This window comes from Emys orbicularis, chromosome 8 (assembly GCF_028017835.1).
Source record: "Emys orbicularis isolate rEmyOrb1 chromosome 8, rEmyOrb1.hap1, whole genome shotgun sequence".
Classification (NCBI taxonomy): Eukaryota; Metazoa; Chordata; order Testudines; family Emydidae; genus Emys; species Emys orbicularis.
In genome coordinates, this window is record NC_088690.1 from 59,692,778 (window position 1) to 59,713,046 (window position 20,269).

General features: G+C 38.3%; 2 protein-coding genes across 2 annotated transcripts in view; one reads left to right on the forward strand and one right to left on the reverse strand.

Annotated features, from left to right (window-relative positions):
* The window catches only part of RALGPS2 (Ral GEF with PH domain and SH3 binding motif 2), a 260,231-nt gene that overhangs the window by 104,888 nt on the left and 135,074 nt on the right, over positions 1–20,269 (reverse strand). The window lies entirely within an intron of this gene.
* ANGPTL1 (angiopoietin like 1) lies at positions 69–18,807 on the forward strand. The gene is made up of 4 exons (XM_065409866.1): positions 69–945; positions 14,236–14,429; positions 15,851–16,121; positions 18,620–18,807. The coding sequence occupies exons 1-4, from the start codon at positions 120–122 to the stop codon at positions 18,805–18,807; spliced, it is 1,479 nt and encodes a 492-aa protein (XP_065265938.1). The 5' UTR covers positions 69–119.

Consider the following 20,269-nt stretch of genomic DNA (forward strand, 5'->3'; position numbering starts at 1 on the left):
CTCTTCCATGATATGTTGCTTGATATAAAGTAAGGCCTTAAAACTGGATTCTGATTAATTAACTTTCTTTCTATTTATCCAATTATTAGTCTTCTGAAAGCCATCACATTCATCTTAAAATGGAGATATCTACATGGACTTTGGGTGTGCTATTATTCCTACTACTGTCTACAGGACACTGCACAGAAAAGTCTAAACTCAATAAAATATCCCCGAAGAGGCACCCTCGTTCAACAGATAGTGGAGAGGAAGGAAAAAAATGTGGTTATACGTTCTTGGTTCCTGAACAAAAAATAACAGGGCCAATTTGTGTAAACACCAAAGGAGTAGGAGCAGATAACAGAAAAGATGAAATCACAAGGATGGACATAGAGAACCTGAAGGAAGTATTGTCCAAGCAGAAGCGGGAGATTGATATCTTGCAGCTAGTGGTGGATGTGGATGGAAATATTGTGAATGAGGTAAAACTGCTGAGAAAAGAAAGTCGTAACATGAACTCCCGAGTCACTCAGCTCTACATGCAGCTCTTGCATGAGATAATCCGAAAGCGTGATAATTCACTTGAGCTTTCCCAACTGGAAAACAAAATCCTCAATGTTACAACAGAAATGTTGAAGATGGCAACACGATACAGGGAGCTTGAAATAAAATATGCAGCACTAACTGATCTTGTAAATAATCAGTCTGTGATTATCTCTTTATTGGAAGAGCAGTGCTTGCAGGTACTGTCAAGACAGGACACCGACGGATCTCCTCCTCTTGTTCAGGTGGTGCCACAGCACATTCCTAACAGCCAGCACTATACTCCCAGCCTTTTGGGAGGTAATGAGATACAGAGGGACCCAAGTTATCCTAGAGACAGAGACATAAGGCCACCACCTGATCCAGCTACTTCTCCTACAAAAAGTCCTTTCAGGATACCACCGCTAACTTTAATCAATGAAGGTGAGTTGATTAACATTATGTCCAAAATAAAGAGAATGTCATGTAAACAAATAGGAAACCCTCTTACAATGCTTACTTACAACTAGAGTGGAATGAATAATTCAAAATGAATAATTTATTCAGCAAATTCAACCTCTTCTGATGATAAATAGGTTGACAGCAGCTGTAGATTCTCAAATTTATTTGTCAAATAATTTCTATGACTAATTCTTGACCTATAGATAACATATGAGAACTTTGCTGCAAGTATTTAATATTTGAAATTCAAGCTGTGTAGGTAAGTCTCACTGGTTACAGGTTGTAGAGAACTACTTTTACTTCCAGACTGGATGAGCATAAGTTGGAAACAAAATTTGATTTCTGCAAACATTGATTGATACTTACTTATTGCTTTTTCTATGAACATTATTGTCCCACAAGTTACATTAGAATTTTGTGAACAGCAAAGAAAAGAGATAAACTCCCTGGAAGTAAATGCAGCTAGCAATGTTTGCTGTACTCACCAGTTCTACTTACACTCACTATGCATTATTGCACTGTTGTGTTTCCAGCCTCAATGAATTCTCAACACTCGGCAGATTCTGACTTTATGATAGCAGGACAATTTGATGTCACAATGATCCTCTAAACAACTTTGTATTCTTTAGGCTGAGAATTTCAAAGGAACCTAGGATAGTAAGATGACCAACTCCCACAAAAATTGAAGTTAGATGCCTAACTCATTTAGGCTCTTTTAAAAATCCCAACCATAGATATTTAAAATGAAAAACAACATTTTTTCCAGGAGAGAAAGATAATATTGCATTTGTTTTCTTTATTAAAATATCATGAGAACACATTTAGGAGATTCACTGAATGTTTTCAGTTCACTGTCCTACTTCACCCAATTATATAGATTCACAAAGTATTAAAAATACCAGTGACAATGAAAGAAAAATGCATTTAATCTGGGGGTTACTGGAACTCCAGCATGATTCCTAGACACGTTATTAATAGGGGTGGATTTGATTTAAATCATGAGTCAGGAAGACTTGATTTAATCATGGAGTTCTACATAAAGTGCATTCTTGTTGGTTGTTATAACCTTAATTCATATTCTTCACAACTCTGAGACAGATGTAGGTTTCATTTTTAGAAGGTACACACTATACATTTTTAAACCGTGATTTATTTTGAAAACTTTTCAGATTAGTTTTACAGCTATATCAGAAAATGAATGATTATTTGGTTATTTCATTTACCAAAGGTAACTGAAGCAGATATTTATGAAGTCATTGGGAGGTGAACTATTTCCAATTCAGCAGGCTAATCATTAATATTTGGAGGATTTTCTTGCCAAGCTGTATTAGGAGGAAAACATCACCAGACATTTAATTTGTTTTATTTAACTAAAACAACAACAACGTTAAGTATTTTGGATTTTTTTCTTCAACAGCAAATATATAATATTTTAACAAAACAAGCATATGTCCCTCGCTTCTCACATTTATCTCCAGACTTCTTCTCCTTGTCCAGAGCTATTCTGCCCCTCAACAATCTTCTATTCATTGAACTTTTTGAAATGTTGCACTTTTATAGAGGGGTGAGGGATTTACTCTGTGTACACAAATTTGCAGAGGGACAATAGAGTTGAGGTCTTATTTCTCACCTCTACATATTATTTATTTATTTAATTTTGGTTTTGCTGTTAACAAGCATATTACCTCTGGAGAGACAAATCCACAGTTTGAGAACTGCAAAACTAAGCATCTCTGATGGTCTCTTCTAGACTGAGCACTGAGTCCCATTGGGTAGATAGAAAGATTAACCTAAATAATCTATACAGAAGCCTGTGGAACACCAGAAGATTGGATCCCTAATCCATGAACTATTGGAACTCATTTACAAATCTTTTCTTAAACATTACATGAATATATTGTCTTATACTATAGAATTAGAATTTATAATCCCTATTCCATGATGAGATACCTTTGAGCTATAATGTATCTTATTTAAAACTATCTTTAATTATTTTTCCTCAAAAATCCGATTTAAATTAAAAATCATTGATTTTATGCACCCTGGTTATTAAAAATACTTCATAGAATTATTTCCAACTGCATCACAAACTGTCAATTTATTCTGCTCAATCCTGAAAGTTTGGATTATCTTTTTTTTTAATCCATGCTTTCCAAGTAACCATCTTTTTTCTTGCCTTTTATGAGCTTACATAGCATAATGTTCTGCACTGGGTTTTAGACTCAGCTGGACATTCAACAGTGTTCCTGAGGGTGAAAACACACATTTATCATGGTTATTCTGCATTCACTACAACCAACCTGCTGTTGATAAAAAGAGGGACTATTTAGGGATCTGGGGGAAAGTTAGCCCAGAGTACAACTGAAATGCCAGATATCATGAGAACTTAATCACCTGTAAGTGGCAGAAAGGAAACAGCTAATATTAAAAAAAAAAGCTATGTTAATGTCTAGTCAGACAGCAACAGCAGAATTCTCTTTAAAAAAACAACTTTCAAACAAAACTACATCATGATTTATTGTTTCCCCAGATACCCATTCCCTCAGTTTTATAATTATAAACAGATAGGTATGTACATATGAGGAAAAGCAACAGCACAAACGAATGTTATCTGTAAAACATTTATCAAAAAATCTCCTCTTTCCTCTACACATTTCTGGAAACTAAGTTAAAGGAATCTCAGTCAACTTATTCTAACATTAATGGGTTCATTTGCTGTGTGTTTTCTTTCAGTACTGAGGTCTGGGAATTTTAAGAATGTGCATTTTGTACAGAGGTGGGAGAAAATGGATTGAGTAGTTCCAAAGCTGGTAAAATGTAGATCATTAAAAGTTAAAATAAAAACCAGTATACAATAAATTACAAAGCTATTCCTAGTTCTCTCTCTGTTTCCTGTAATTAAGGTACCGTGTGATAAAGCAGTGCAAAAGAGAAAAGGGCTGTAAAATAATAGGAAAAGTGAAAAACATCAAGAGGGGGATGTTAGTTTAGAAGATTACGCAGAAAATTTACAAACGGAGACTGCCAAATAAGACTACCAAAACCCAATAAGGCTGTCCTCATCAGATAAACGTTAAAATGAAAAAAAGATTGTACATATGAAAGGTAAAACTGTCTTCTGGATATGTTATAGCATATTTTTTTCTCATTATATTTGAAACAACTGTTCTTCTCAAGTACTAATGAGTCACTAAGCTACAACTGCAGGAAACAGTTTACACAAAACATAGACTCATAGACTCATAGACTTTAAGGTCAGAAGGGACCAATATGGTCATCTAGTCTGACCTCCCGCATGATGCAGGCCACAAAAGCTGACTCACCCACAACAGAATCTTCCAGCCTGCGACCCCTGCCCTATGCTGCGGAGGAAGGCGAAAAACCTCCAGGGCCTCTGCCAATCTACCCTGGAGGAAAATTCCTTCCCGACCCCAAATATGGCGATCAGCAGAACCCCGAGCATACAGGCAAGATTCTACAGCCGGACCCTCATTTTACCCGCGATGGCACGTTAATGCCTAATTGACTAAAATCACATTATCCCATCAAACCATTCCCTCCATAAACTTATCAAGCCTAATCTTGAAGCCAGAGAGGTCCTTCGCCCCCACCGTTTCCCTCGGAAGGCTGTTCCAAAATTTTACCCCTCTGACGGTTAGAAACCTTCGTCTAATTTCAAGCCTAAACTTCCCCACGGCCAGTTTATATCCATTCGTTCTCGTATCCACATTACTACTAAGCTGAAATAATTCCTCTCCCTCCTTGGTATTAATCCCTTTGATATATTTAAAGAGAGCAAACATATCCCCCCTCAGCCTTCTTTTGGTTAGGCTAAACAAACCGAGCTCCTCGAGTCTCCTTTCATAGGAAAGGTTTTCCATTCCTCGGATCATCCTAGTGGCCCTTCTCTGTACCCGTTCCAGTTTGAGTTCATCCTTTTTAAACATAGGAGACCAGAACTGCACACAGTACTCCAAATGAGGTCTCACCAGCGCCTTGTATAACGGAAGCAGCACCTCCCTGTCCCTACTAGAAATACCTCGCCTAACGCATCCCAAGATAGCATTAGCTTTTTTCACAGCCACGTCACATTGCCGACTCATAGTCATCCTGCGATCAACCAGGACTCCGAGGTCCTTCTCCTCCTCCGTCACTTCCAACCTATGCGTCCCTAACTTATAACTAAAATTCTTGTTAGTCATCCCTAAATGCATCACCTTACACTTCCCACTATTAAATCTCATCCTATTATTGTTACTCCAGTTTACAAGGTCATCCAAGTCTCCCTGCAAAATATCCCGATCCTTCTCCGAATTGGCAATACCTCCCAACTTTGTGTCATCCGCAAACTTTATCAGCCCACTCCTACATTCGGTTCCGAGGTCAGTAACGAATAGATTAAATAAAATCGGACCCAAAACCGAACCTTGAGGAACCCCACTGGTGACCTCCCTCCAACCCGACAGTTCCCCTTTCAGTACTACCCGCTGCAGTCTCCCCTTTAACCAGTTCTTTATCCACCTCTGGATTTTCATATCGATCCCCATCTTTTCTAATTTAACCAGTAATTCCTCGTGCGGCACAGTATCAAACGCTTTACTAAAATCTAGGTAAATTAGATCCACCGCATTTCCTTTATCTAGAAGGTCTGTTACTTTCTCAAAAAAGGAGATCAAGTTGGTTTGGCACGATCTTCCTTTCGTAAACCCATGTTGTAATTTGTCCCAATTGCCATTCACCTCAAGGTCCTTAACTACTTTTTCCTTCAAAATTTTTTCCAAGACCTTGCATACTACAGAAGTTAAACTAACAGGCCTGTAGTTACCCGGGTCACTTTTTATCCCCTTCTTGAAAATAGGAACCACATTAGCTATTTTCCAGTCCATCGGTACCACCCCCAAGTTTACAGATTTATTAAAAATTATTGCCAAGGGGCTTGCAATTTCTCGCGCCAGCTCCTTCAATATTCTAGGATGAAGATCATCCGGTCCACCCGATTTAGTCCCATTTAGCTGGTCAAGTTTGGCTTCCACCTCTGATACTTTAATGTCAATTGCCCCTCCTTTATTCCCCTCTGTCCCGCTCCCTCTATTCCTAAGCCCTTCATTAGCCTTATTAAAGACCGATGCAAAATATTCATTTAGATATTGTGCCATGCTTAGATTGTCCTTAATCTCCACTCCATCTGCAAGCTTCAGTGGCCCCACTTCCTCTTTCTTTGTTTTCTTCCTATTTATATGGCTATAAAACCTCTTACTATTGGATTTAATTCCCCTCGCGAGGTCCAACTCTACACGGCTTTTGGCCTTTCTCACCGCATCCCTACATGCTCTGACCTCAATAAGGTAGGTTTCTTTGCCGATCTCTCCTCTCTTCCATTCTTTGTACGCTTTCTGTTTTTTCTTAATCGCCCCTTTGAGACGCCCGCTCATCCAGTTGGGTCTAATTCCCCTGCCTACTGACCGTTTCCCCTTTCTCGGGATACAGGCCTCGGACAGCTCGTGCAACTTCAGCTTGAAATAATCCCAGGCCTCATCTGCCTTTAGCTCTCTAAGTATGTTAGCCCAATCCACTTCCCTAAGTAGTTGCCTTAATTTATTAAAGTTGGCCTTTTTGAAATCGTAAACCTTAGTCACAGTCATGGTTTTATTTCTGTTAACCCTTCCATTTAGTTTAAACCAAATTAGCTCATGGTCACTCGAGCCAAGGTTGTCCCCTACAACCATTTCCTCAACGAGGTCCTCACTACTCACCAGCACCAAATCTAAAATGGCATCCCCCCTCGTCGGTTCAGCTACTACTTGATGAAGGAATTCATCTGCTAGCACGTCTAGAAACATCTGAGCCCTATTATTGTTACTAGCATTTGTTCCCCAATCTATGTCTGGGAAGTTAAAGTCCCCCATGATCACACAGCTCTTATTAGTTTTTACTTCCTTAAAAACATTAAATAGTTCTCTGTCCGCATCCAGGCTAGATCCCGGCGGTCTATAGCACACCCCAAGCAGTATCTCAGGGGAGGCTCTAGTAGTTCTTTTACCCAGTGTAATTGTTGCCCAGACAGACTCCGTCTTATCCATTCCATCACTTATTATTTCTTTACATTTTAGCTCATTATTGACATACAATGCCACACCCCCACCTTTACCTTTTTTCCGGTCATTCCTAAACAGCACATACCCTTCCATACCTGTACTCCAGTCATGACTACCATTCCACCACGTTTCTGTTATTCCTACGATATCAGGTTTCATTTCTTGGACCAGGAGCTCCAATTCCTCCATTTTGTTACCTAGGCTTCTCGCATTTGTGTATAAACATCTTACCGTATGCTGTCTATCCTTTCTCCCATTAGTTATGCACTTTGGTACGGACCCTGTAGTGTCCATCTGCCCCCTCCTTCTTATGTCCAATTCCCTACCCCTACCTATATCTGTGCTTTTCTCCTCGCCCTCTTTTTCAGTGTTGGAATCTGGCGTGGAGATCAACTGGACATCTCCCAACCGTCTCCCCCAAGTTCCTAGTTTAAAGCCCTTTTGATGAGATGAGCCAGCCTCCCTCCCAGAAGTCTATTTCCTTCCCTACTCAGGTGAAGTCCATCCCGCAAGAACAGCTGTCTGTCCCCGAAAGCCTCACAGTGGCCATACATCCCAAAGCCCTCCTTATAGCACCACTCCCTTAGCCAGCTATTTATCCTCACAATCCTGTCTGCCCTTTGCTGTCCTTCTCTAGGAACAGGCAGAATCCCACTGAAGATAATCTGAGCCTCGACTTCCTTAAGCGTCTTCCCCAGCCTGGCATAATCTCCCTTGATTCTCTCTAGCGAGAACCTAGCTGTGTCATTCGTTCCTACATGAAGGACGATCAAGGGGTTCTTACCCGCTCCTTTTAGGATCCTTTTCAACCGCAGGTCCACATCCCGTATCTTAGCGCCCGGCAGACAGCACACCCTTCTGTTTTCTGGGTCCGCCCTGGTTACAGGCCTGTCTAACCTCCTCAGTAAGGAGTCCCCAATCACATAAACCTGCCTTTGCCTGGGGGCAGCGCAAAGTATCATGTATTAGTATCTTTAATTGTGGGTCGGAAGGAAAATACATAGCACATTGGGGAAACTATTTTTTACACTGAGGTGAAAACATTAGAGAAATCAACCCCACAGAAGACAAGTTCCTAGAGGGGAAAAAAGTGTTTTCTATACAAATGCAAGATGCATATGTAAACGCAAAATTATGAACTCAGATAAATTAATTAAATAAACCTCAGTTGTATACTCAATTCCTAACACAAAAATAAGAAGTGATTTAAGCTTCATTGAAGAATCCTTCTAACTCAATGGGAGCAGGTCAGGCACTCAGGTGCCAATTAAGCAATATACTTAATGTTTAATTTTAAACTTCAGTTCAGCCACTTTCATTCTTAAGATGGGCACATGCTTAAGTAACTTTCTGAATCTGAACCTCAGTGAATAAGTTGGACTGCACAGCATGTAAGGAAATCATGCAACAGTTAATTTTAAATAACTTACTAAAGGGAAGAGGAAAGCTGCATGCAGGACAATTAATTTAAAATAAAAAAAACTGTTCTGAACGGCAATTAAACTGAATATTTATATTTGCAACTACTTTATCAAAACAAATTAATACATTTGGTCCCAGTTCATAACTTGGTCTGGGTATGAGGACCCTTATGTCTGTGCAAAACAAACTTATTTTAAGTACTTACGTTCTCTTATTTCCTTATTTTAAGTACTTAGTTTAATTTCTACAGAGAAAATATTTTTTCAAGTTATTGTTGGTTGAAAGTAATTAAAACCTACCACACGTGTGTAAACTACAATCTTCAACTGCTCATAACCATTTTCAGTGGAATGTCAAAAGCATCTTTCCTCCTTAAGAACAGTCTCTGCCCAATTTCAACTCCTGAGTTTTGGAGTCAGTGCGGTTTTAATAAAAGCCTCAAAACACTGAGTTTCATAGATTCTAAGGCCAGAAGGGACATGGCGATCATCTAGCCTGACCTCCTGTATAGCACAGGCCATAGAACTCTCCCAAAATAATTCCTAGAGCATATCTTTTAGACAAACACCCACTCTTGATTTAAAAATTGTAAGTGATGGAGAATCCATTATGACCCTTGGCAAATTAATCATTGGAACAATTACTCTCACTGTTAAAAATTTATGCCTTATTTCCAGTTGTTGTTTTTTTAAAAAAGTATGAAGTGTTTTTCCCTACTGTTCTCCTACTCAAAAATGGTTGAATCATTTTTGCTCAAACGCCACCCTCCCCCCAAAACAAAAAACAACCAACTAACCAAAAAGCTCAACTTCAGTTACAGACCAGACTTGGAAAATAACAGCCGGAAAGGTGAAAAATTGAGAAAGTTATGAGCAAATGATAAATGTATTTAGTATGGAAATGTGTAGGCACATTTAACTATAGTTGTCATTATGCACACAAGGGATAATACCTCATCTGTACTTCAGCGTTTCATACAAGACAAGTGAACATTAAGGGCCTCTCACACATCTTCCTTCTATAATCATATTTTTTAGCTAGTTAGTTTTTATTTCTTTGATTTTTGGATTCTCCTTTAATGTCTCCAAAATACTTATTAAAGACATGCAAGTAAAAATTGCAATCACTCAGCAATAACAATGTCTCTGGACAATCCACATTAGGGCATCAGCCATCTGTTCCACTCAAATCAGGCATCAGGTTTTTTGTTGTTGTTTTTTTAAAGTTGTATTCCATCCTAAGAAACCAGTAATATCCCATCATCATTTTCCTTTTTCACCACCTAACATATGTCAAAATGTCATGCACTAGAGATCAACCATCAGATTTGCTAAATCATCATATACATAGAATGCAATTTTGGTATTGTAATAGTAAAAATTTAGGACATGATCTCAAAAAGTGCAAGTTACCAACAGCACCCAAGCAAACAAATAAGACATGGGTCCTATGCTCTTCTCAAGATCTTAACATTTGAATGCATATGTTGTAAGTGCTAAAAGACTAGGTGTCGTTTTGTGAAATAGATCTGCTCTCCTTTGTTCTCACATATTTAACAAAATTCCAAAGCTATGGTCTCTGTTCATGTTAATATTTCATTCTTAAAAACCAAAAGCTGTTAAAGAAATTATATGGTTGGCTTTCAAGAGGAAATAGTAAACCTTTCTTTCTGGCTATGACATCAACGATAATAAGAATAGGTAATTAGAACTTAGTTAATTTTGTTGATGTGAAAACCACTCTAATTTCTGTATTCGGGTGACAGTAAGTAGTATTAAAACTTGGTTTTTCAGTAAACAGCTATGACTATGAGACACAAGGGGCCATACCATGTTCTCAGTTACACCAGCATCTAACTTTAGTAACTGGACAGAATTTGGTGGAGAGAGAAAAATCTGTCGAAGAAGGAAGATATAATTTATGTTCAGGTACTATCATTATCCCAACTAGACTTCAAGGATGACCATACAGATGAAGTCCTAATAGGGACACTGTATATTTGATATGTTATTCCTTTCATTAGCATAAAAACAACACCTCTTTACTTCAACACAGCGCAAACTATTTTATCAAGTCACAAATCTCAGTATTTCCAATGAACAACTACAAAAAATGGATCATAGTTCCTATGCCATGATATATCAAAGGATTTATCTGTCCCTAGAAAGTGATGTAAGATAATTAATCAAAACTAAAGGATTTGTTGGATTTATTCACTCCTTCATTCTAGAACGTAACTTTGAAACCTCTTCTACCACTTCAACAGTTTAAATCAGCAGTGTCTACAAGTCTAAGGATCAAAATTTATACAAATTGCATCCTGTGAGACTAATGCCAGCTGAATTTTAGCAATGGTCAAAACACTATGTAAACAGACTATTGCGACCTTCCATTACTTAGCAGTGAGTCAAAACAGCAATACCATCTGCTCTGGTCTCTAATGGTCCTGGAAATAAGAGTCCTAGATTCCTTTCCTCTGCACAGAACATAGTATTACAGCCACAGTAGTAGATCTGTTCAACTGTTCTCAATATTTCAATCTACATTATAAAGTTTTGCTATTTTTCTGCTTTCACATCTTTTATAATCAAGAAGTTGTTTTAGAACAACATTTATTATGGAGCCACACTGTTTTTTTAATACAGCATCAAATTGTGCTAGGCACTTTACAGAAAGCTCCCCGTTCCACTAGCTTGGACAAAAGGTCTAGTCAGTTACAAACATTGATAGTACACCAACACAATTTATAGAAATCATGACTCAATTCCCGTAGCACTTCTTGTAGTTGTTAGTGCCATCAACATTTACCAAAGGGCTCAGTCAGAATTGCCACCTATGTTCCAGTGGCATTTCTAAGCACTCTGAGCTGTTACCAGGTTATTATTCTTTTCAACTCCTCTAAACCCTTAAGTCATGACTTAAGATAGTTACAAGTATAACTGGTAAGCTTTTAATAACCAGGACTCCTAAAATGCATGACTCTGGAGAATTACAGGCCCCAATGACTTGCTAATAAAGAATGAAATCTCAGAGACCTGTAATAAATAAGTCATGGTTCTATTTGCCCAGAACTTCAAGCTGCATGGTGATTCAAGCTCTATATCAACTTGTAACAGATGTGGACTAGTTCTATGGATATCCTGGTTGATTACACATTTCCACATCTAATATCAGACTACTACTCACAAGTCTTTAAAGAAACAGATAAAGAACCTCCATTAAGATGGAGTTAAGGGTGAAAATGGTTTTCACTAATCAAGAACATTAAAGGGATACCATCAACAAACTTCATTGTGCTTCTTTCCAGACTGCCCTCACACATGGAATATTCTCCCTGAATTTAGCAGGTGGGTTACCAAAGGACAGTCATTGCACATCCATCTTTTTGTTCAAAAATAGAGCAGAGATCAAATTAAGACAGTTGAACCTAGTCCATCATCTTAGTAATTGAAGAGAACTGAAAAAAACACTTCATAAAATATTTTTTTAAAAGATAATCACTATATTGCTATTTGTTTAAATTATTAATTGGGCAGGTTAGGTTTATTGTTTCAAATCAGTATCAGAACTGTAACCCAATAATGGTTACTCTAGATGTAGCATGAGCTTATATGGAGACAACTGCACAATTTATTAATATGTTTATATTATACTATAAACATAACAAAAAAGTAACCAAACACTTTAAACAGAATGTTAATAAGTCCATATAAAAGTTGTTAAGTATACTGATTTTTCAAATCAGTTGAATTTAAGGGATTCATCACTAGCTAGCCATTATCAGAACATATCCAGTTCATAATGAAAAAGCTGACTCAAAGATGGTATAAAACCAGTCCAAAAACAATATAAATAGTGATGTACTAACAGCATTAATTTTTTTGTGGGGGAAGGGATTTAGTGGAGGTAGAAATTATAGCTGGATTTCTAATCTTTTAAGAGGGACACACCAACATAGCAAGGATCTCCAAAAATGTAAGCTGACAGTGTTTCCTACTGAACGCTCATAGATCATCTTTCAGAAATGGAGAGTATGTTTAGTAAATATAGTACACCGCTACCCCGCTATAATGCGACCCGATATAACACGGGTTCACGCAGAACGCGGTAAAGCAGCGCTCCGGCGGATCAGCACGTCAGCTCCCAGCCGCGACGCTCCGCTTCCCGCCGCCGGTGAGTGCGGGGAGGTTGGGGAAAAGGACGCCCCTTGTATTCACCTGCAACGGGAAGCAGAGCGCCGCAGCTGGGATCTGGCGGAGTGGAGCAGGCTGGGGCCGGGCTGCTCTGCTTCCGGCGTTGCCGGTGAACGTGGGACCTTTCCCCAACACCCACCCCCCCAGCGACATGGCTGGGGCCGGGGCAAGGAAAGCGGAGCGGGCTGGGGCCATGGCGCTCCACTTCCCGCTGCAGGTGTGTACGGGGGGAGGGGGGAGGAAGAGGGGTGGTCCTTTCCCCAACCTCACCGCACTGACCGGCAGCGGCGGAAGTGGAGCAGCCTGGCCCCAGCCCGCTCCACTCCACCAGCTCCCAGCTGCGGCGCTCGGCTTCCCGCCGCAGGTGAGTATGGGGGGTGTCCTTTCCCCAACCTCTCCGCACTCACCGGTGATGGGAAGCGGAGCGCCGCAGCTGGGAGCTGGCAGAGTGGAGCGGGCTGGGGCCAGGCTGCTCCGCTTCCCGCTGCTGCTGGTGAGTGCCTGTCAGGGGGCGGGGGGGGGGGTGTAGATAGGGGTCGGGGCAGTTAGGGGACAGGGAGCAGGGGGGTTGGGTAGGGGGTGGAGTCCTGGGGGTGATTAGGGATGGGGGTCTCTGGAGGGGGCGGTCAGGGGACAAGGAGCAGGGGGGCCAAAGCAAGTTCGATATAACATGGTCTCACCTATAGCACAGTAAGATTTTTTGGCTCCGGAGGACCGGGTTATATCGGGGTAGAGGTGTACTCAGAGCCTAAAAGAACTTTCAAGAGCTACAGTCAGCAGCTGCATTTCTACATAGCTGTAGGTTTGAAACTCAATAAATGAACACTATTATCTGCTCAAAAATATCTGGTCCACTGCTCACATGCTATCCTGGCTAACAGCCATGCACACATATCATAACTGTCAGGAAATGGAAGTATAAAAATCATTAGATTTATAAAGGTTCCTGTCAGAGGGTTTGCAGAATTTGACAAAAGTTTTCTAATTAAATTGTAGTTCTGCTCTATTCATGCGTTCTAGTTTACTTTTTACTTTATGACCATTTCAAATGTATGCATTATAGGGAAGAAGTAAGCCAGCATCCGACATCTGGTAAGGCTATACAGGATAAAGTAGTTACGAAATGCAAGTTGCAATATTTGCCTATCTAGTATCAGGGTGTAATTTGTGATACACAATAAAGAAAAAAGTTACCAAAATAACAGATGTAAAGAGTCAAAAAATGCACCACCTGTTTAACAAAACAGTTATCTATTTGTAAGGTTGGTGGGGGAAATAGGCAAAATTTATAAAATTAACCACAAACTGGAAAGGATGTTTTGCAATGTTTACCATGGAACTTTTAAATTTGCAGTTAAAATGAGAAAGTAAATACTTTCTAGCAGGAAACAGCAAGAATAAAATGGGATCTCAGATATTTACCACCTCTAAGATAAAGTCTTGCATTGCAATACAAAGTCTTTGTGTACATACACTACTAACTACATGTTATATGTAACTTGTGTCCCAAATGTACATTTTTAAAAAATAAGCTTAAGCTTAAGACAGTTCTTTTCAAACAGGTCCTTTCAAAGACTGTCAACAAGCTAAAGAAGCTGGGCATTCCAACAGTGGGATTTATATGATCAAACCTGAAAACAGCAATGAACCAGTACAGTTATGGTGTGAGAACAGTCTGGACCCTGGAGGCTGGGCAGTTATTCAGAAAAGGACAGATGGATCTGTCAATTTCTTCAGGAATTGGGACAGTTACAAGGTAAGTTTTAGAATTCAGAAAAGTAACAGCTTCATTTTTGGTAGGGACAGTAACCTCTAGAATCTGGTATCAGTATTCACAAGATGCTATTTTTCAATGCAATTCTTCTCCACTGCAGTTAATTTTGCTGCAAGATTAACAATTGAAAAAGAATCAGAAGTAAAATAGTTAGTTACCCAAGAACTAAGAATTAGCAAAAACTGAACAGGCGAATAAAAACAGAAAAAGCAAAAGCTAAAAGGGAGCTAAGCCACAAAGAATAACGTTCTTGTCTGTGAACTGGCATCATCATATATGGCTGGTCATATGTTATAAATTTTACCTCTTAAATGTGCAGAGGAAGTGAATTAAGGTTACTATGAGAAGTTTAACCGTTGAATTTCTTGGAATCTGACAAAGCTGTATCCTCGATGACAAAATAACAAATGTTTTTTACTTTATTCCCCCTTTTATAAAAGGAAAAAGGAGATTAAAATAATAAAGCACAAAACCAAACTTCTTTTACACACAATCTGAATAAAGTATTTACTTTCAATAGCCTCAAAAAGAGTATAACTCTGAACATTTCAGTATAAAGTGAAAGTTTTGTAGTGGGTGTACACAATTGGTTTTTCAATTGCTTAACTTTTTTGGGAAAACTGGCCCACAAACTAGCTCTCAGAGCGTTTTATGGAGGAAAAGAATTTATAATCCTATTAAACACCACATAATTAAAAGAAAAATAACAAGTATTTTATTTACAACTCCAAACACTTTATACATTGATATTAAAGTGGATATTTTCTTAGGGAAAGGAAACAATGGCTTGCAAATATTAGCAAAAATGTATCATACCAGCAGTCTGTGATTCAAGACCAATAGTCTTCACTGAATTTACTAGAACTGAAATCTAGAGTACACAGATGGATTGTCTGATTACATATATAGTGAAATACCATTCTACCTTGTAAAAGGTACAAAAAAGTTATGCATCTTGAGTATTGGCTTACTCATCTATAATTATCTTCTGTGCCTCAAAGTACTTCATTGTAATGGGTTACTCATACGATCTTAATGGACAACAGTAGTTGTGCCACAGAAAATATTGTTCCAAAAAGCACATCATGGGAATCAAAGGTGCAAAGGATCAGATTCTGACACCTTCACTCATGCTGAGTAATACATTACACTGCCAGTAGTCCCATTGAGATCAGTGAGACTACTCATGGAGTGGAGTACTACTTAGATTAAGTAAAGGTGACAGAATCTAGCCCAAAGGAACTAATTGAAAGGGTGGAGCAGAAGTTTAAAAGCCTAACAGTTTTTAGTTTAGATACACATTCTACTGGGATATACTACTACTACTACTGGTAAATGTCTTCATTCAATAGATTCAGAAAAGCCAGTAGATTTAACCTCATATTCTGGTTTTCTTTGTACAGAAAGGATTTGGAAATGTTGATGGAGAGTACTGGCTGGGACTAGAAAATATTTACATGCTTACCAATCAGGACAATTATAGGCTATTGATTGAACTAGAAGACTGGAGTAATAAGAAAGTCTATGCAGAATACAGCAGTTTTCGCCTGGAGCCTGAAAGTGAATTCTATAGGCTGCGTCTGGGAACTTACCAGGGAAATGCAGGGGATTCCATGATATGGCACAATGGAAAACAATTTACAACACTGGACAGAGATAGAGATACATACACAGGTAAGGGGATTTTAATGATGTTATACATAGGAAAAAGCTGCTCAATGCAACAGATTCCATTGGTAGTGCCACCTTATTCATATATAACTGTTTCAAGAAATAATACAGTTCGTGCTCCAGAATAATTTAAAGACTCTTACGAAGATGAATTTTTCTTATAGGCAATGTATCAGTTAATCCACTCAGTTATAAATGATCCCAGTATAGACCTCAATCCCGTAAATTATTCCATGTAGGCAGAACCATGCATCTGCATGGAGCCTGTTGCACAACTGGGGACTTAGTTATTTTAATTCAGTCAACTTCAGTAGGGGTAAGATGACTGAATAAGCTATGTGTTTCTTCTATTTCACATAAGACCTTTGCTGTTATTCTCAGAAATCATGTCATTTGTCTTTCTTGGTGAACCTTGATCCAGAGGGTTAGCAGTAGGCCTTTACATAACTTACTACACATCTAAGCCTTCTTTTGAGGCATTAGTGGGATTTTAGTTGTGCAATCCTGCAAAGGAGCAAACTTCTTGGGTTTTTACCAGCATGTGAGAAAATCATAGACTCTTTCCTTTCCTTTTTAATTATGCATGTTAATAAACAAATTTTTACATAGCCATTATCTTACAGGGACAATTCTATCTGAAAATGTTGTAGTACTTATTATTACCAGTTAACATCTAATATTGCTACAACCAAAAGATTGAGAGAGAGAAGAAATATTTCTCTCTTTTTTGTGCATTTTGCAAGTCAGCTTTATTGATTCTCCTGCACAGTCAGCTCTCTCTTTTTTTGTGAGTTTTCCTACACTGAAATGTAGGAAAATGGGGAGAAAAAATATTTTTTGAAATAGGAATATTATTTGCATTAAAGTGGGGCCTAGATACCCCAAAAAGAGAGATTACAGCCTCACTGTGCTAGGTGCTGTAATGCAATTATAAAGACTCAAAAATTGCCAGAGATACACTACTTTTAACTAGTGTTTTTAAAATAGACTAGATTTCAAACTGATTGTGTCTCTTTAAGCACCCTTTTGGTTAGCAATCTGGAAAACGATATTTTTCTATGGATTAGGGAGTCTCATAGCAGCTTTTGATGCTAGCATTATTTGCACTTCTCAAAGGGACATTGTTAACTTAGGCCTGGTCTACACTAACCCCCAAATCCGAACTAAGGTACGCAACTTCAGCTACGTGAATAACGTAGCTGAAGTCGACATACCTTAGTTCGAACTTACCGCGGTTCAGACGCGGTCCACACGCGGCAGGCAGGCTCCCCGTCGACTCCGCGGTACTCCTCTCGCCGAGCTGGAGTACCGCAGTCGACGGCGAGCACTTCCGGGATCGATTTATCGCGTCCAGACCAGACGCGATAAATCGAACCCGGAAGTTCGATTGCCAGCCGTCGAACTACCGCGGTAGTGTAGACCTGGCCTTAGATATTTTTTAACTGACTAGTTAAGAAATTCCCATTTCAGCTAATGTAACATAGTATCTTTTTAAAACATACCTTTAAAAATACTTAAAACGGTTTTTCTGTCCCCTTATATTTTTAAGGGTCTTTTTGGCAAGAGAGAAACCAACTGATTATATATGGGAAACAGTGAAACCAATATACAAAGAGTAAACAAACCGGAAAAAATAGAGAATACTATTTTCTCTCATCTGTTTCACTAATAGCAATGTTATGCCCCAATCCTGCAGAGATTTATACATGTGCTTAACTTGAATCACTCAGTAGCCCCAGGTGAATAAAATTAAGTACATGAAGAAGTCTTTGTAGGATCAGGGCCTTGCATGTTACTTGTATCTATAACAAGTACATTTTCAGACAAAATATTTTTTTTGATGATGCCCCTTCAATGATAAAAAGCTCTAATACTAATATAAAATTGTTGATTAAAAACTGAAAATGACCCATAGAAAAACATACCGTGTTACGGCACCACTCATTGTCCAGTTTTGGCCCTGAACGTAGGTAGCATCTTAAAAAATGACGACTTAAAACAATTGCTACTTTGTTAATATTGTTACTTTTAAAACTTCGGAGAAGACTGACCACCATATCTCTCTTCATAAGGTAAACTTCACCACAAATCACTGAAATTGAAACTTAAGGCACAAGTCACATTGCTCCCGCCAAAGTACTTCTGAACAGTTTAAAGCAGATATTCTTAACAATTGCTTACATAAAGTATGTTTTTAGTTTCTTTCAATATAATTAAGCAGCTGAAATCAAAGAGGAGAGCCAGCCCCATGTGACCAGCCCAGCTCTCCTCAGATTACCAGCAATCTTCTGTGAACTGCAGTTTGTAGTTGCAACAGAGTTTAGAGAATTGTAAGTGGAAGGAGAAGTTATCCATCTGATCACTAATGGGAGACAAAGTGGCTAGCAAGACAAGCACTCTGTTAATATGTAGTCCATAGCATAAAAAAGTTTGAGAACCCCTGGTCTATCATTTCCCCTCTGAAGTGCTGAGGTTTCACTTATTTTATTCTCTCCCAACAGGAAATTGTGCCCATTTTCACAAAGGAGGCTGGTGGTATAATGCTTGCGCACATTCTAACCTTAACGGAGTGTGGTACAGAGGAGGTCATTACAGAAGCAAATATCAAGATGGGATTTTTTGGGCTGAGTACAGAGGAGGTTCTTATTCCCTGAAAGCAGTTCAGATGATGATCAGACCCATTGACTGAAAAAAAACAAAAACCATACCCCACTGTCTCAAGTGATCAAATATAAAACTTTTCAGTGCTTGAGCTCCAGGGGGGAAAAAAGTTACATTTAAACTCTTATTTTGCACAATTTAGCCCTGCAAAATGCAGTGCTACAAGTGTTTTGGGTTTTTGTTTTTTAAACTTTCTCACTGTGATACAGTATGTGTTAAATATAAAGCTTCTAATAATTCACAAAACACACAAGGGTTTAAACATTTGCAATAAATATTTATCTTCATTAAAGCCCTACACATTTTGCATTAATTGCAGCCATTAAAATGATTAAAATAGTTCTTAGGTTACAGTACAAGTTTCTCCAGATCAGTTCAACCTTTAAATGTAAATATGTAAAACAAACTATTTGTTTTATTTTAATGTGAAAATGAATTCATTTTCAGTTATTTAATAGTTTTTTAAAAACTCATTATAAGATTACTTTCAATGTTTATCTGATCTTACATTGTTATTGTTTTAACATTTACACACACAATGTGTTTGCACCCCAAAATAGTAGACAGAAAATTGGAGAGAAACTCTAGTTTTGCCAGCAGAAATATATTTGGTTGCAAATAAACTATAAGAGTCATTTCCACATGAAGTTGTGAATTTAACATAAAATAGTTGCTAATAATGTAGACTGTTTCTTACAGGACATGTGTATCCTGCTTCCCGTCAAAGCATTTAGGAGAAATGTTTTCTTAGCACAATAAAAACAAAATACAATTCTTATAACACAAACACTCTTATAAATGCATGAGTAAATTCCACAGTGCTCATGTCTTTTCTATTTGTCTTTGTACTCAACACACGTAGCAGGCAGGCAGTGCTATCTATGGTATGCATGCTACTGAATAGGAAAATCATTCTTGATCACTTGAAAACTCAATCAGCAAAATAGGTAAAAATTTTAAAAAAAATTTTTTTACTAGAATATATTAAATACACATTTTCTCAACCTTTTGCAAATTGTGACCAAACTGGCATTTTGAAATCATTGCAATCTAATCTCAGTTTCCAAGAAGGCATTAAAATTCAATTTTTTTTTCATTTTTATTAGTTCATGACTTGAACAGATTTCAGCATGTATAACATGTTGGCATTACATAGTAAATTCAGAAAATATGATGCAGCTAAAGAAATTAATGTTAATTATTATATTAATTTATTTCTAAACTTTGTATAAATGCAGCCTGGGGACATTTGTGGTTGCCTAGATGAGGAAAGGCAACCAATATACAGATGCCGATCAACTTCAAAAGCAAGAAAAGAGTGGTATTGCTAAGGCAAATTTGGGCTGATACTCTTGTGGCCCAGATATAAATGGATGGAAGGGACTTTTGCTACTTCACTCATACTTTCCAGGACTAATTAGGTACACAAAAAAGCCAGAATACAGTAAAGAGGTCCTTGGTTTCACAGACTCAAGTTGACTTTGCCAAGT

Coding starts and splice junctions, on each gene's coding strand:
- ANGPTL1 (XM_065409866.1), top strand. CDS start 120: ATGGAGATATCTACATGGACTTTGGGTGTGCTATTATTCCTACTACTG. Junction 946..14,235: donor GCTAACTTTAATCAATGAAG/GTGAGTTGATTA, acceptor CTTTTCAAACAG/GTCCTTTCAAAGACTGTCAA. Junction 14,430..15,850: donor GGAATTGGGACAGTTACAAG/GTAAGTTTTAGA, acceptor TTCTTTGTACAG/AAAGGATTTGGAAATGTTGA.